A 17,660-nucleotide genomic window follows, 5' to 3' on the forward strand; every position below is an offset into this window, starting at 1 on the left:
ACCCTGATACTGAATAGAACCTTCCTCATAACTTTGACATTGACCCTGATCTAGCTCCCATCCTAAACTTAACCTTGACACTAATTCTGCCATTTAATACTGCCATGACCTTGACCCTACTGCCATGATCTTGACCCTAACCATGAAGATCTTGATGACCATATACCTCACAATGAACATCTTGTCACCTCTGACCCTTGTCCTCACCCAAACTCTGAACCTGTCCTGACCGTATGAGCTTGAATCTCATCTGCTGCTTGATTCTTCCGATTGTCCCTGACCTTTATCCTCATAATGACGCTGAAGCTGACATTGGGCCACACACTCCAAGTACCCTAAATCCAATTTTGACCTTGACATTCAGTCTGACTCTAAATCGGACTCTGCGCCCAAGTCTTACTCTGACCTTTGAATGGTGTTTGTTGAAACAGTGTGTTTAACAGTGTTAGGCGTGTGTTCATCAGTATTGAGATGTTAGAAACATTGTGTTTACATATGCATGGCATGGCTTCCCCTTTATTAAATGGTGTATCATAATTCAGTATATGTAAAACTGGTGGGTGCACTACTATGGACAAAAGTATATGTGTGAAACATACTTTGTTTCCCCCAGCTTTATTGAGATATAGGTATACAAAAAACTGCACATAATGTATTCAATAGGGTGAGTTACTTACTTCCTATTTTACTGATGTGTACTAAACCTCTGTGTTTAAACAACCTAGGTGTATACTATTTTTTGGAATTAAAAATTATTTTTAGCTATATGCACATTCATCCTTTTACTATATCTATACATGTACAAGTTTTATAATTGAAATATGCTGAAACACTATAAGGTACATGTGTTACTGGTTATGCTTATATACCTATGAAACTGTGTACAGAAGTGTACCTTGCATGTACTACATTGCTGAGTTATATGTTGAAACCTTTTCAAGAGAGCTATGTAGGAGAGTGATGTCAGCGAGATGGTAGAATTTTCTACTGTTATCCTCCCAAAGAGTAAATATTTGGACAATCACCCACTGATAAGGGTACCTCTTTTGGAGTCCTGATTCCAGCAGTTCCATCACTTCTCTGGAGCAAAAAATCTGAGAACAGATGCATTGAAGAGGGTAAGAACAGTTAATTACAATTGGATTAATTTACAATCTCCAGTACTTTGTGAATCTTTGGGATTTTTTTTTTTTGTATATAGGATCATGTTGTCTGTTAGTTGTCTGATTTTTTTTCTTCTTTCCTAATTTGAATCTTTTTTTCTCATCTGACTCCTCTGACTAGAACATCAGCAGTGTTGAACAGCAGTGGTGAAAGTGGGCATCCTTCTCTTGATCCTGACCTCAGGGGAACGTTTTCTCTTTGGCCAATGAGTAGAACGTTACCTGTGGATTTTCATAAATGTCCTGTCAGGTAGAGTAAGTTCCCTTCTAGTCTCAGCTTGCTGTGTGATTTTTATTGTGAAACTGTATTGAATCTGTCAAATACTTTTTTGCATTGAGATGAACCTCTTTTTTTTCCTTTGTGTATTAATGTTGTGCATTGCAACAATGGGTATTAGATGCTGAAGCAACCCTGCAGTGCTGGGATGGTACCATGTGCCAGTGAGTAATCCTTAGTGTTACTGGACTCCATTTCTGAGTGTTTTACCGAGGATTTCTGCATCAGTGTCCGTAAGGGATATTGGTCTACTGTTTTCTTATAGAGTCTCTGGTTTTGATATCTGGGTAATGCTAGGTTCCTGGAATCGGTTAGGGAGTTTTTCCCTTTCTGACATTTTTGGGAAGCATTTGAGGATTGGTGTTAACTCCTTTTTCAGTGTTTGGTAGAATTCACCAGTATACTGTCCATTTCTTTTGGCGGGGGTGGGGGGTGGGGTTCATTTTTAATTACTAATTAAGTCTCATTGCAGATCTGTTCAGATTTTCTATTTCTTGAGTCAGTTTTGGCAATTTATATTTCTAGGAATTTTTATTTCTGTAAGGTTGATGTCTCCACTTTCATTTCTTTTTTTGAATAAGCAAGTTTATTTGTAAATTTAGTCAACATACATAATTGACCTAAAAACTTCAATAGAAGGATAAATTTTAAAACCACTTGGAAAGCCATCTCTATGAAGTGATTTTCCTAGAACCTATGCCACATGAACACCATTTTAACTGGCAGAGGTTCCATAAGCTGAAGCTGTGTCCCTCCCCCACAGCAAGTTTACCCTAACAGTTATCATAATACAAACCCCACAAGGAAAAAAAGTTCAGTATTGTTCCTCCTTGGTAGAGAAAAGTTCAACCTAGTTATGAGACCAATCACAACACAAAGAAAAGCTGCACTAACTACTATATTAGTAACAGATGATGCTGGTATGAATAACTTGTATTATAGTCTAGAACCCTTATAAATAAATCCCCCTCCCTGTTAGTGTTTGCATTATCAGCTAGATGGTTAGTTTAACATGTGGCAGAACAAGGACTTATGCAAGGCATAATGCACAAAGCATTTTACTACATAAACAAGTGTAGTCTACTCAGGAGAAAACCTATCCGTCTCTCAATTATACACACCTTAAAGACAACACTCCGCAGCACATGTCAATGTAAAACATTTAATTTTAAAATGTTGACACTACAATATATAAAATAGCTACTGTAAATGCACATAGTGTATTCTATAGCTGCCAGGTTTACTTTTTTTTTTTTTAAGGAAACTGTAAGTTACACTGTGGTTAAGACTTTTATCTTCATTCCTGAAAAAGTCCACATTCTGTAACAGTGATGTATGGTCAGACTTAACAGTCCCAACTGTTAAACACTTGGATCAAGTCATAACCAGTATTATTGCAAAAGGACCCTGTACACATTTATCAATTCTAGTACTTTTAACAGCTACACAACAAATCATTAACATACAGAAACATGCATCATGAGAAGCAAGAAATATCACCCATCCCTTCTGCATATTAGCAACTTGTCACTCCTCAGCAACAGTGCTCACATCACTGAGGTCTGTGAACAGTCACTTTTCGCCTTCTTCCTGAGTGAAAGATGGTACGACTTAAGTACAAATGCAACATATTATAAACAATTTCTTACAAAAAAAAAGTCACAAATTAAACCAAAGTATTTTACAGAATTTACTACAAAACACCATAAACACCACCTTCATTTAAGCTCTCTCTCCCCGTATCCGGCGAGCCAACTGGATGTCTCTGGGCATGACGGTTACTCTCTTAGCGTGGATGGCACACAGATTAGTATCTTCAAACAAACCCACCAGGTACGCTTCGCTAGCCTCCTGCAGCGCACCGATGGCGGCACTCTGGAACCGCAAGTCGGTTTTGAAATCCTGGGCGATCTCCCTCACCAACCGCTGGAAAGGCAGTTTCCGGATCAGAAGCTCGGTGGATTTCTGGTGACGACGGATTTCTCGAAGCGCAACAGTCCCGGGCCTGTAGCGATGAGGTTTCTTCATCCCGCCGGTAGCGGGGGCGCTTTTCCTGGCTGCTTTTGTGACCAGCTGCTTGCGGGGCGCTTTCCCACCGGTTGACTTACGAGCAGTCTGCTTGGTTCGAGCCATTTTCTTTTACCCAGCGCCGAAGTTTTAGGCCGCTTCTCCGACTGCCGCACCGCCGCTGCTGCGCAAAGAGCCAATAGCTCAGCTACGGGAAAAACTTCCAACGAACGGAAGAACTCCTTTCAACGAACGACCAAACCGCTCTGCGCTCCACTTTCATTTCTGATATTAGATATTTGCGGGGTTTTTTTCCTGAATCAGTCTAGGTTTATCAATGAGCTGTTCAAAGAATCAATGTTTTGCTTGCTGCTTCCTTTTATGCTCTTTTTACTGGCACCAAGTTTAGTTTGCTCTTCCTTTTCTTAGTCTCCTAAACATGTAGCATTAGGTTATTTATTTGCAATCTTTTTTTTTCTAATACAGGCGCTAAAGTGTGATGACATAAAAATTTCTATTTGAAGGCAGGACAAGAAAAATTAAAAATTTCTTTGTTCAGGCCTCCTCCCTCCCTCTGGTCCCTTTAGTGTATAGAGGGATATAGGGTGTGTCTGAGCACACATTAACTACAGCTCCTCCAAAGTGGAGTGCCTGCTTAGCCATCAAGATCAGTGTTTCTTTCCCTTCTGATGTTAGCAGTGTAACTTGTTAAAACAACAGTGTTCTTTCCCAGCTCTGTAAGGGGTCATGGTGACATGCTCTCCTTTGTACATGCTTACCTGGGCTACATATCCTTTGTGAACTTTATAGAAAATATCGGTATGTCATTTTCATAAACCATTCTTTGTCTCAAAAATGGAATTGAAGAGTAGAAACAACAAAAACTAGTAAAAATTACAAAACACTGCTGAAAGAAGTTAAATAAAAGGGAAAACACTGTGTTCATGGATTGGGAGATTTACTATTGTTAACTATCAAACCACTTGGCTAAGAATCCACCTTGCAGGGGTCAGCCCCGGACCCCACCCACCTCTGCTCTCGCCCCCAACAGCGTGGCACAGGCTGCTGCTCCTTGCTCCGAACAAGATGCAGAATGAGCTGTGGGAGGCTTCACACATCCCAGGGAAGTCCAGTCCAGCCTAATGAACTTAAGCAATGCTGTCACTGGCTGGCAAACATGAGAGACATTATTAAGTGACAACAGGAACAGCTCATGCACAGAGTTTCAGTGAATGTCTCTGAGGGAAGCTGGCACTGAATTCCATTTTAACTGGATGAGGCTGTCACATTATTGAAGTGATTCTCTGAACTCTCCAGGCCCAGAGTGCAGTGCTGGCAGCGAGCTTCTACAATCCAGAGAAGAAAACCTGCAGGAGACTCACAAACGTTTTACGTTCTTAATGAGGCCGTGTGGCTTTCATGTTGATGTTTGGCAGAAACCAACACAATTCTGTAAAGCAGTTATCCTTCACTTAAAAAATAAAAAACTTTAGTGCACCCCAATGTTCATCACAGCACTATTTATAATAGCCAGGACATGGAAGCAACCTAGATGCCCATCAGCAGACGAATGGATAAGGTAGCTGTGGTACATATACACCATGGAATATTACTCAGCCATTAAAAAGAATTCATCTGAATCAGTTCTAATGAGATGGATGAAACTGGAGCCCATTATACAGAGTGAAATAAGCCAGAAAGATAAAGACCAATATAGTATACTAACGCATATATATGGAATTTAGAAAGATGGTAACAATAACCCTATATGCAAAACAGAAAAAGAGACACAGATGTACAGAACAGACTTTTGGACTCTGTGGGAGAAGGTGAGGGTGGGATGTTTTGAGAGAACAGCATCGAAACATGTATATTATCTAGGGTGAAACAGATCACCAGCCCAGGCTGGATGCATGAGACATGTGCTCAGGCCTGGTGCACTGGGAAGACCCAGAGGAATCGGGTGGAGAGGGAGGTGGGAGGGGGGATTGGGTTGGGGAACACATGTAAATCCATGGCTGATTCATGTCAATGTATGACAAAAACCACTACAATATTGTAAAGTAATTAGCCTCCAACTAGTAAAAATAAATTTAAAAATAATAATAATAAAAAAAATAAGTTTTGTTTTGGGACTTCCTAAAAAAAAATAAAATAAAAATAAAAAACTTTAAAAAATGGTGAAAATGGAAAAAAATAAAGAAAATGCAGCATTCTTGTATTTCTGCACATCTAACACTGTTAATTAGCTCAGTAGAAAGGAATCTACCTGCCAATGCAGAAGACACAAGAGAGGCAGGTTTGATCCCTGGGTCGGGAAGATCCCCTAGAGAAGGAAATGGCAACCCACTCCAGTATTCTTGCCTGGAAAATCCCATGGACAGAGGAGCCCGAAGAGCTGCAGTTCATGGGTCACAAAAGGATTGGACATGACTTAGAAGTTAAAATGACAACAACCAGTGTTAATTATGGACACACTTACACCAGGCTGGGTGATAGCACACTGGTGCTGAGGCAGCTTGGAGGGTCTCCCCCAGCCCAGACTCGGGCAGAGTAAGATAGAGATGGGGGTAACCATGCCCCAGGGGAGCAGTCCCTCTGGGGGATATTTTCATTGACAAACTGCTCCTGATCAGCTGGCTAGAACAGGACAATCAGGAGGTCAAAACTCACGGGGTCAGCAGCACGGTGGTTGTATTTCTGTCACTGTCACATAGTCACAGGCTGTAACCTAGCACTGGCCAACTGTTTTGAAAATAAATTCTACAGTCATAGATTCAGTCTGTAGAACAATTTTTTGGGGTACTACTTTATAAAAACCACACCTACTTTACAGTCAATCAAAAGTGCCCTGTTTATATAGCAATTTTTCCCAATAGTTGGAGATAACTATCTCTTCTGCAATTCCAGGATAGCAGGGTTCTTTCCTAAACTGTATTCTAGTACTAGATTTACTTATATATTTATTTGGTTACACTGTAAAGCCTGTGGGAATCTTAGTTCCCTGAACCAGGGCTTGAACCTGTCCCCCCTGCACGGAGCACATGGAGTCTTGGCTCCTGGACCACCAGGCAAGTCCCCCCAGTGGTAGAGAGTCTGCTGGGAGGCAGTGGCAGTGATCATGGACAAAGACCATAAAGATAGGAACCAGGCAGAGGTGCAGGATGAGAGGGGACACAGCGGGAGACACCTAGGATGTGACCTCCACACACTGGCATCCAGGAGCTTGCGGGCGTCATGCTGGATGGACACAAGCGTGGACTGACTGCACCCTAACCGTGGATGCCAGCTGTCCACTGGAGCACAGACTCTCTGATAAACAGAAGCCCTGATCCGTAGTGCTTGCTGACTTTATGAGTGAGCTTAACAATTAGCTGGCAAAATTCCTGATGTTCTGAATGTTGCTTGTGTGGGTGGGAATAAGAGGGCTCTGGCACACCACTGATCTGAACTCCGTTTCAAGAGGTCCAGGTGGACAACAGCAGTCCATTTTCAAATTCACGATGCCAAACAAAGTTTAAGGGCAATTTGCCTACATTTTTTTACAACCAAAGAGTGACTGATTCTGAATTATACAGGGTAGAGCTCAAAAACCTCACAACTGAAGGTGGTATAAATGTGTGTTTTTCTATAACTAATGTTTTGCAAGGAGAAAATTTGGAGATAAACGTCTGTAAGGAAGTTCTCATAGCATTGATGGAACATCATTTCTGACTCCCTTGTGTTTGTTTATCAATTTTCTAAAAGCCATTGGGTAACAGATGGTGCCACAACTCCAGACAACAATAAAGAGATCCTTTCTGTTCATCTACACTGTCAGTCCATGATTATCCTGGCCAACAGCAATGGGAACAACCCTTAATCTCTCCAAGGAGGGAGCTGTGACTTTAAAGTGTTGTGATTTAAAGTGTTGAGACAACAATTAGAAATCTACAAGCTTGTCCACACACATACAAACATGCTTATCTCTTTAGCTAGAACTGGAGAATATGGTCCACACTTAAATCTTATTTCACAATAATTAAAGTGAAAATAAAACTGAAGGACAAATGGTCTTCCAAACTCTCCCCCCAAAAAAGAATCCGCCTTGCAATGCAGGAGATGTGGATCTGATCCCTGGTCGGGCCACTAAGATTCATTATTTCCCCAAATCATCCAAGAGTATCTGATTAGAAATGTTTGGAAAGCTGTAACACAAAGCTCAAGTCAGCCTGAAACAGGCTCCAGCTGGGGAGGCGTGGGGACCGAGGCTTGGTGAGTGGACAGGAAGCTGTTCCCATCCTGCATTTCATAACCTGATCCGGCTGCCCCAGAATCATGCTTTATCTCCAAGGAGGACTTACTTCAAGCTGGGATTTTCTTCATGTTCCTTCTGAATGGGAATGTCAAGTGCCAGGTCTACTTTTAGACTTCCTGAGTCTGGAATGCAAAGCTCTTGTATCCACCTTCCAGCTGTGATCAGAGTAGCAAAGGTAGCAAAGCTAAGACCAAGGCTTTCTCTCTCCTCAACACTTTTGCTTCCAGAGGACAATTCTATCATAAAATGTCAAAGCTAGAGGAGAAAAATGTGAAAGAGAAAACCTACAAAAATATTCTAAAATGTCAAACACAATCATGTCAAATCACAATCAAGGAGAAAATTTGGGGATAAACATCTATAAAGTTCTCATAGCATTGAGGGAATATCATTTCTGACTCCCTTGTGTTTGTTTATTTGTCAATTTTCTGAAAGCCACTGGGTAACAGATGGTGCCACAATTCCAGACAACAATAAAAAGATCCTTTCCGTTTACACATTACACAACCATGTGTAAATATAATAAGCCATAACCTCACCCTGACCTGTTCATATTCTTGCGCTGCTGATACAACCTAACATCCCATCAGTTACTCTCACAAAGTCTGCAGGAAAGAGTCTTCTGGGTGTAACTTCCAAGGCACGTGGGATGCTCACACACATCACTAATGTCGACAGCTGTTCATCTGGCCATAGTGCCTGTTTGCTGTGCCATGATCCAGTGCTCGCACGAGCCTGGATACACCCGCCCTTCTACGTCCACTGTGATCCTAAGCTCATCCTTGACCACGGCCTAGTCCCCCACCCGGGTCGGCATTCACTTCATCACGAGCTGGATTAAACTGTGATACGAGAGGAAGTCACACACAGACGCCTGCTCTCTGGGGCTTTGGGAAGATGAAGTCACTGGTGGCTTGGATCAGAGTTCAGGATAGTCTCTAAACACACACACAGGGGCCCTGTCTGCTGCCTCCAGGGGAATCTCACATCCAGGGCTCCCACCCTGCCCAAGTTCTGCCAAGGATGTTGGGGTCAGTTGCCTGGTCAACCAGGCACCTCACTTGGGCCTCCTCTGAAAGTCCACTCTCGGGCTCCTGGGCACGAACGCTGTGCTCTTGGCTTCCTCGTGCCACAGCGACGTAGTCTCTGAAGGCAGGCTCCTTCTCGTGGCCCAGCCGAAGCTCATCACTGGAAAAAAGATCAAGCAACACAAAGACACAAACTGCACGTTATTTCTCCAGTCCAAACCAGACGCTCCATTGGTCACACAGCATACTCTCTGCTGCTCATGACCTTGATGTCAAGATTCCATCTGAAGGAAAACAGAACACTGCTGGGAATATCTGTCTGCAAGTGTGTGTGTGGGGGCGGGGGGGGACTCTCACTGCCTTGGGTTCCTACCTAGGATGGAACACAGGGTCATGCGGTGACCCCATGTTTAACTTTTTGAGGAACTGTCAGACTGTCCTCCACAGGGGCTGCACCATTTTACATCGCCAGCAGCAACAGCTGAGGGCTCTGGTGTCTCCACACCCTCACCAACAACTTGTTATATTCTAGTTTCTGATTATATTAATAGCAATCCTAGTGGGTGTGGAGTCTCACTTGCATTTATCTGATGACTAATGATTTTAAGCATTCTTTCCATTCGTTTATTGGCCATTTGTTTATATTCTTTTATAGAAATGTCTGTTCAAGTCCTTTGGTCATTTTTTTCATTGGGTGGTCTTTTTATTATTCAGCTATAAGAATTTTTTAATGGATTCTATATGCAAGTTCCTTATTAGCTATATGCCTTTCAAATGTCTTACCCCATTCTGTGGACTGTATTTTTACTTTCCTGATGGTATCCTTTGAGGCACAAAAGTTTTTAATTTTGATGAATTTATGCTTTTCTTTCTCCTTCTCTTGTTTGTGCTTTTGGTTTTAGACTTAAGAATGTCAAATGTCATTGCCAAATCCAAGGTCCAAAAGATTTACCCCTATATTTGCTTCTAAGGATTTTATAGTTTTAGCTCTCACAGGTAGGTCTTTGATCCTCTTTGAATTAATTCTGTATATTGTTTGGGGTGGGAGTTCCACCTTCATTCCTTTCAGTGATCTTTGCTGGAAAGACCACTGAATTGTCTTGGCATCTTTGTCACGGTCACCATTTACTATCAATTCACGGGAAAGTCCAACTTTTTTCCTTCTTGTGAATCATTTCCGCAAATCTGTATTTCTTGTAGACCTCAACCAGAAAAACATGAAAGCCAGGTTAAAGGTAACCTGATCTGCATACGTATTAATGAGCCGCCACTATGCTCTGTGCACCCAAGGGCTCTGCCACTAGGGTCACATCTGTCCTGAGAACAGACAGAAGCAAATTTAAAAACATCTCCTCATGCAGGTAGAGACGTTCATGGAATAGTCCAGGACTGTGGTGAGGGGGCCCGGGCTGATTGGTGTGTGTGTGTGTGTGTGTGTGTGTGAGGGGGGCCCGGGCTGATTGGTGTGTGTGTGTGTGTGTGTATGTGTGTGTGGCCCGGGCTGATTGGTGTGTGTGTGTGTGTGTGTGTGGCCCAGGGGTGTGGTGAGGGGACCCGGGCTGATTGGTGTGTGTGTGTGTGTGATTGTGTGTGTGTGTGTGTGTGTGTGTGTGTGTGGCCCAAGGGTGAGGTGAGGGGGCCCGGGCTGATTGGTGTGTGTCTGTGTGTGTATGTGTGTGGGGCCCGGGGGTGTGGTGAGGGGGCCCGGGCTGATTGGTGTGTGTGTGTGTGTGTGTGTCTGTGTGTGTCTGTGTCTGTGGCCCGGGGGTATGGTGGGGGGCCCGGGCTGATTGGTGTGTGTGTATCTGTGTCTCTGTCTATGTGTCTGTGTGTGTGTTTCAGGGTTGACTGGGATGTGGGGTGTGCGTATGTGTGCTATGAGTGTGGGTTTCAGAGTGAGAACCTCACTGGGCTGATGGGGGGTGGTGTGGTATGTGTTGTGTGTGTTTCAGTCAGGACCTTGCTGGGCTGACCAGTGTGTGCCTGTGTATGTGTCGTGTGAGTGTGGGTTTCAGAGTTGGGAGCTTGCTGGGCTGACCGGGGTATGGGGCATGTGTATATGTGTTTTAGAGTCAGGACCCGGCCAGGCAGTGAGAGCTGGCCGCTGCATGCTGCACGCCCCCATTGTCAGTGGGGGTGACGGGCTGATGGCACAGGCTGAGTACATACACACACACACAGATATGTTTAGTGATTCTCCCGGGAACAGCGGCATGTTGGTGTGTGTGTTTTTCCACAAATAAATGCTTACCAGGTAATAACTGCTGGATTGGCACCTGCTAGCTTTCTCTTAGCATAATGAATCTTCTGCCGTGGATACCAGTTTTGTTCAGTTACATTTATTTCTTGAATCCACGATCCTCCTTTTCTCAGCATTGTCTGTTCAAAATTCTGAGGGAAAGGAACATGATTTTCTCTGCTTAATGGTACATACGGTCACATTCAAACAGACCCAACAGGTAGTGATCTCAAAACAAACTGAGTCTCCGGCCGGGAAGGGCTCTGCAGCTTTTTACACACTCTCCCTGCAGCACATGTGACAATGATGGTGACCGTGAGGGTCTACACTTTGGCTTACTGCAGCCTCCCTGTGGAGGTGTTACCGCTGCGCTTCCTCCTGGGGGCTGAGCTGAGAAGGACGCTGACCTTGTGTGGAACAGACTCAAAACTAAAACTTGTCTATAAGAAACCAAACCCCATCACCAAAGGGTTACAAATACTCTCAAGTCTAACAGTGTCCTCCAAATAAAAGGCAGGTCTCTTGTCTGATTTTCAAGCTAAATGATCCTAAATGTAAACTTTGAGAGCTGTACAGAACCAGCTAAGTACTTTGGTAAGCACATCCCCACCAGGAGACAGAAGAGGTGGTCAGTCATGAGCACACTGGAACAAAGCTGCAAAGTGGGGACAACCACCCACCTTCCAGTCAAAGGACGGCTCCTTCACGAACACGTCCATGGTGGTGGTGAGCAGGTCGGCGCGTGAGCGGAAGGCCCTTAGTGCGCACACCATGACGCTGCTCATGAGCCCCGTCTCCTTCAGCGGTGACATCAGGTTGATGAACTGGCGAGTCAGCCGGAAAGGCATCAGTTCAGGGACCCGCAGAACCTAAAGAACAAACGAGATGCATGGTGGATGAGCGAGGCCTCCTGCAGCTGTCGCTCATGCATGCAGAGCACACCTGCTCCCCTTTTCTTAGAACTGGCCACATGCGTGCGAGGTCACCGTGCCCAGGAGCAACCGCACAATCTGTGCGTGCAGCCACACGGCCCAGAAATGGAGAGCTGGAGTCTGACATCAAGAAAGGTGTGCATCTCATCCATGCAAGACATTCTGATGAGCCTCCGACCTTTTTACAGGAGCAAGTGATGTAATTAATCTATCAGCACACTGTCTACAACCACCTGAACGAGGCTGAGATAGAGCTGAGACTCTCCCATTTTGCAAGAATGACCACTTTAATGATCACAGCAGGCCAACTGTCCATAGAGGGGTCACAAAGCTGACAACAGGTCCATCCCAGCACAGAGCAGGGCGAGCTCACCTGGGTGGCAGAGCCGAACGCATGTCCGAAGTCAATCCCGATCACGCCGCCCGTCTCCAGGCTCACCATGAAGTTGTTCAGATGCCGGTCTCCGATGCCCAGAACCCAGTGGCCGACGCACAGGAGTGCGTGGGAGGTGGTGAAGTGGTTGCGAAGGGCCAAGAAGGCCTCGGGGCCAGTACTCATCTTCAGGAAGGCCCGCCTACAGGGGATGGTCATGTGGCCTCTGCTCCACCCCTGCCCCTCCCCGACAGGTGTAAAGTCAGAAAGGCACTTACTTTAAGAGATCTGCAGGCACTTTACTTTCTCTTTTCCTAAAAGATGTGACTGCTTCAGTGCGATTAGCTACTCTATGATTTAATCATAAGAAATGTCTGATTAGAACAAACTTCCCATGACTTAAAATTTAAATTTTTTTGTTAAATTGATGCTACAAGGCAAAATTTTCTCAGACACAAAGTGAATGTACAACTCTGAGAAGAATGAACTAGTTGGAACAAAGGGATGAGAACACCACGTACTTGAACATGAGGGGATAGGCCCCAGGGTCACACCTTCCCACCATCGTGATCAGCCATTCTCTGTACTCAGATGCGGGCGCCCGGGAGTCACTAACACGCAGGAGAAAGAGAACCAGTGTTAGAAAGGTATCGAGGGCAGCTGACTTCAGAGGCCCCATCACCAGGGACTCACTGCCAAGTGAAGAGGCAGGAAAAACAAATATGACTTAAATCATATTTAATATTAACACTGCACTCCTGACACCCTGGGCCAAGAACTTCAACATACCACTATTCATTTTGAATCACTCTTCAAAACCCATGGCTACTTCCTGTGCAAAAATGCAGGGATAGACCATCAGATACAAGTGACATCCCACTTCACAGAGAGGAGGAAGATGAGCTGATGATGCAGGCATACAGTTCTGAAGGCCCCGGGGAGGCGGGGACCCCTCCCAGCAGGACGGCAGCACCACACACAACCTGTTCACAGCAGGCCAGTCACTAACAAACTAAACAGCCACAAATTACTTGTTGACGGCAGACTGTCTGCTTCTGTCATTATTTAAACATTGCCACACTTTTTTTTTTTTTCCCACACGTGTTTTTAAAACATTTCCAATAAGGAAATACAGACAAAATCCACAGTAAGTACAAAAAAACATTTTCTTAAATGACGATGGAGTTGAGCTCAATTTGAAAAACTGCTTTTAGTGATGCTTCAGACAAACAGCAGTGCCTGGACAGGTAGAAACACCCCTGGTGCTTATAGAGCCACTTGGGGTTTGTATCAAAAGCTGAAGACAAAACAGGGTTACATGTGCTACTTAGTAATTAAATCACTTCAGGTGAAGCTTTTCTGAGCTGCTACTAGGTTAATTTCAGGAAGAGATGATTTCAATCTAAATTCTCTCCCAGTTACAACTGGACAAAAATGGGTAGGCAGGAAAACCGCAATGTACAAATTAAGGGAATTATAGCAAGGATTTTAGGAATAGGGGGCTGTTTTATAAAGGTAATGGGAACTAATTTATATGATTCCTATTTGAAAGTGAAAGTCACTTAGTCATATCTGACTCTTTGCGACCCCATGGACTATACAGTCCATAAATTCTCCAGGTCAGAGCACTGGAGTGGGTAGCCTTTCCCTTCTCCAGGGGATCTTCCCAACCCAGGGATCGAACCCAGGTCTCCCACATTGCAGGCGGATTCTTTACCAGCTGAGCCACAAGGGAAGCCCAATTTGAAAAGCACTTTACACTCCATGGACATCTGTGTACCGTGTGCTTTTCACACTTTCTCACCTTACAAGTGGGGCCGTGGGGCCAGTTGGGCTCACTGTGTGTTAGTAGATCCTAGAGCAGATTCCTGACCCTGGGGCGCAGTCCTCCAGGGACAGCAGGAGTCATTTCAGGCAAAGGACTCCAGTGATTGGAATTTAAAGTGGGTAAACACTATGTAGCAACTACTACCCAGGAATGAGAGACTGACAAGAACAGTGCTCCTATGGTAAGTAAGATGCGGTGAGAGCGCTGCTCCTACGCAAATGATCTGAGGAGGGGGACAGGCCTGAGGCCTTTTATGATCGTCTCCCCACCATCCTCCCCCTGGTCCCCAAACATGCTGATTCCCGCTTCAAAATGGCTGTAAGCCACATTGTTCTTTCCTTTCTTTACAGAAACAAGGAACAATTAAAAAAAAAAAAAAAAACTTACTGATTACAAAAATACATATTTATTGTAGAAAACTTGGAAAATAAGGATAAAGGAAAGTATAAAGTTGTTGTATCACGACCTGGAACTCAGCACCAGTCTCCTACCTGCGCTACCTGTACCGACCTGCATCAGCCAGTCACACACTAACCTACACCTACCAGTCACCCACGTGCACTAACCTACACCCACCAGTCACCCTCCTGCACTGACCTACACCCACCAGTCACCCACCCACACCCACCAGACACAAACATTAACCTACACCCTCCTGCACTGACCTACACCCACTGGTCACCTACCTACACCCACCAGACACTCACATACACTAACCTACATCCTCCTGTACTGACCTACACCCATGAGTCACTCACATGCACTAACCTACACCCACCAGTCACCCACCTGTGCCCAACAGTCCCTGACCTGCACCCCTTACACACCAGGGACACCTCACCTCTCCAGCCTCAGCTGCTTTGTCCTCACAGACGGGAGAGCAGTACTCACCGTGTAAGTTTTGGTAAAAAATAAACTTCATACACATTAAAAACCGAGAATGGTGCCATAGAAAACATATAACTAAATGTTAGCTGAAATCTTATTATTTGCTTTATCTTCTTCAATCATTTTTCTTTTTGTTCAAGGTTAATTCTTTTTTAAAAATTGTGATAAAATATATGCAGCTATTGCTTAGGAGGAGAAGCAGGAGGCAGAGGATGAGATGGTTAGATGGTACCACTGACTCAATGGACATGAGTTTGAGCAAACTCCAGGAGATAGTGATGGACAAGGAAGCCCGGAGTGCTGCAGTCCATGGGGTTGCAAATAGTTGGATATGACTGAACGACTGGACATGACTGAGAGACTGAATAATTACTTAGGAACCTTGACTCCAGGTCATCTTCACCTACCTAGAGGCAGACTGAAACACAGGCTGGGCAGGGCAGCAATGAAAAGGGCCTGAAAACGTCCCTGCAGGCAGGGGGTGGAAGAGTCCCACCCAGGGAGGGGGGCAGTGGGCTGAGGTGGCCAGGTGGAGTGGGAGATGGGCCCTGGGCCTCAGGTCACCTGGTGTAGGCTTTCTTCTCCTCCTGTGACATGCTGCTCAGAATAAGGTCCTTCAATGTGCAGGTGTTTTCAATCCATTCGATTAGCCCCAGCCTGAAAGGAGGGGACAGTCATGAACCCCTGCTGCCCGGCCTTCTCTATAAAACAGCTCTGCCTTCGCTTCCTCCATGAGGAGGAACCTCATAGCAGCACATGGTCTCTGTCTTGTGACAGCTAAAACCCGAACTGTCCCGTGCCCCCGCCCACAGAGGGGAACCCTCCCACCCCCGCAGAGGGGCAGCTGCACCTGGAGGTCATGGGCACCACGTGGTAGGTGGTCACTTGTAGGCCCCTCTGGCCGCAGGCGGCATCGTGGGCCAGGACGCTGTTCATGACCTGGAGCAGCTGCTGGATGCGGTGGTCCTGCCGCAGATCCTCACCGCCCTTCACCAGGAAGGGATACTCCCGTTCATCGTGGCCGCGGATCACGATGCGCTTGGGTTTCCTGATCGAGGCCATCACTTTCACCTTTAGAGATCAAACAGCATCTTCAGGTGCAGCTGAGAGACCAGGTGGCCCGGGTCTTGACCCCAGAGGGATGCAGGTGTGTGACAGACAGGTTGTGGGGCCCCTGGTTGCCCTGATTACAAGTTACACTGACAAACATGCGTGCTCGTGAACAAGCCACATGACACGTCCACTTGCGTTATGTCTATAATGGACACACACAGAGTTGATGCCTCAAGTCTGCTAGACCCTTACACATGACTGCTACTGAAAGTGAAACATTACAATAAGGTCAGTAAATTCCATCAGAAAACTCGTAACACAACTCTCAGGGAACTCCACACGCATGAGACCAACGTGGGGAGTGAACTGAGGGGCTGACCCTGGCCGTGGAGCTCGTGGAACCGGCACCTACCCGCTCATCGAAGCCTGCGATCCGTGCATGGTGCTCGGGCATTGGTTTGCTTCTGCCATCATACTGACCTGGGATGGACAGAGAGCCACCTCAGACGCTGCAGGGACAGTGCATGCACTTCACACCTCCCTTCATCCCCCACCCTTGGTCTAACAGGAGAAAACATTTTACTCAAAATTTTCAGTGGGTGTATTTTTTTAAAATGCTGTTATTTCTCATTCAACTAATGGATGTTGCTTCCTATTCGGTGGAGCAGAAGCAAATGGGGAGACAGGGCCTTGGGCGAGCCCCACATCCCCACCTCAGCTCCGCTTCCAGTCAGGTTGTATAACAGGAGGCTATACTTCAATGTTCTTCCTGAAACTCATGGTCTGGGATGCACAGCTGTTAGTAATAACAAAGAAAAGTGTTTCTCCAGATCTTTTTTATCCCCCACTGGAGTAAGGATACAAATCACTGTACTGAAACATCTTTTGTCTGGCAAATTCCAGGGGAAAGGAGGGATGTGAAGATCACACAGTGCCCACATCTGGCCAGCATGCTGCCGCCTGCTTGCCGTGTCACCAGCCCCTCCTGAAGGCATGTCACGTGCCATCACCGCCTCACTTCAGGTGGGACCAGTGCGTCTCCCAAGAAGTGAGGTGCAGGCACACTGCATCTTACTGCTCTGCAGACACTGCCGCTTCTACAAATGGAGGCTTGGTGATGGCCCTGAGTTGTCAGGAGACAGCGTTTTTCAGAAACAGTGTGTTTTAACTTTCGTATGTACTGTTTCTTAGACAGGACGTCACTGCACAGTGCGGTATAAACGCAGCACTTACAATGTGTCACTGGGCAGTCAACCGCTTTGATGTGCTCTGCTGCAGGGGCTGGAATAAAACACACTCGGGGAGTTTCCTGAATTTTACTTCTGAAGAAAAGTTCTGCAGGGTAATCCGTGGGCAGGTTCAGAGGACATTACTAGCTACCATGACAGCAGGGGGCCAGCTGAGCATCTCGGGGGGTTGCCTGAATTTTATTTCTGAAGAAAAGTTCTGCAGGGCAATGTGTGGCAGGTTCAGAGGACATTACTAGCTACCATGACAGCAGGGGGCCAGCTGAGCACTCGTCCTCAGGAATGGGACGGGACTTGTAATGTGGTTAAGTGTACTGATCAAAGAAAC

At 45.5% G+C, this 17,660-nt stretch overlaps 2 protein-coding genes across 2 annotated transcripts in view; both read right to left on the minus strand.

Annotated features, from left to right (window-relative positions):
* Positions 1-1,327: 1,327 nt before the first annotated feature.
* LOC133042572 (histone H3.3C) lies at positions 1,328-7,960 on the minus strand. Its single transcript, XM_061123286.1, has one exon. It carries the CDS (start codon positions 3,571-3,573, stop codon positions 3,163-3,165), a length of 411 nt encoding a protein of 136 aa, XP_060979269.1. The 5' UTR covers positions 3,574-7,960; the 3' UTR covers positions 1,328-3,162.
* A 145-nt stretch (positions 7,961-8,105) lies between these two features.
* Positions 8,106-17,660, minus strand: part of PRKDC (protein kinase, DNA-activated, catalytic subunit) — a 127,281-nt gene continuing 117,726 nt past the window's right edge. Inside the window, exons 78-86 of the mRNA XM_061123285.1 lie at positions 16,498-16,565; positions 15,883-16,103; positions 15,597-15,689; positions 12,838-12,927; positions 12,595-12,666; positions 12,317-12,518; positions 11,692-11,880; positions 11,024-11,163; positions 8,106-8,932 (exon numbers count right to left, since the gene is read on the minus strand). Coding sequence (XP_060979268.1) covers positions 8,728-8,932; positions 11,024-11,163; positions 11,692-11,880; positions 12,317-12,518; positions 12,595-12,666; positions 12,838-12,927; positions 15,597-15,689; positions 15,883-16,103; positions 16,498-16,565 — 1,280 coding nt within the window. The 3' untranslated portion in view covers positions 8,106-8,727. The remainder of the gene's footprint in view (positions 8,933-11,023; positions 11,164-11,691; positions 11,881-12,316; positions 12,519-12,594; positions 12,667-12,837; positions 12,928-15,596; positions 15,690-15,882; positions 16,104-16,497; positions 16,566-17,660) is intronic.

The sequence above is a fragment of the Dama dama genome, chromosome 21, assembly GCF_033118175.1.
Source record: "Dama dama isolate Ldn47 chromosome 21, ASM3311817v1, whole genome shotgun sequence".
In the NCBI taxonomy this organism is placed as follows: domain Eukaryota; kingdom Metazoa; phylum Chordata; class Mammalia; order Artiodactyla; family Cervidae; genus Dama; species Dama dama.

Coding starts and splice junctions, on each gene's coding strand:
- LOC133042572 (XM_061123286.1), bottom strand. CDS start 3,573: ATGGCTCGAACCAAGCAGACTGCTCGTAAGTCAACCGGTGGGAAAGCG.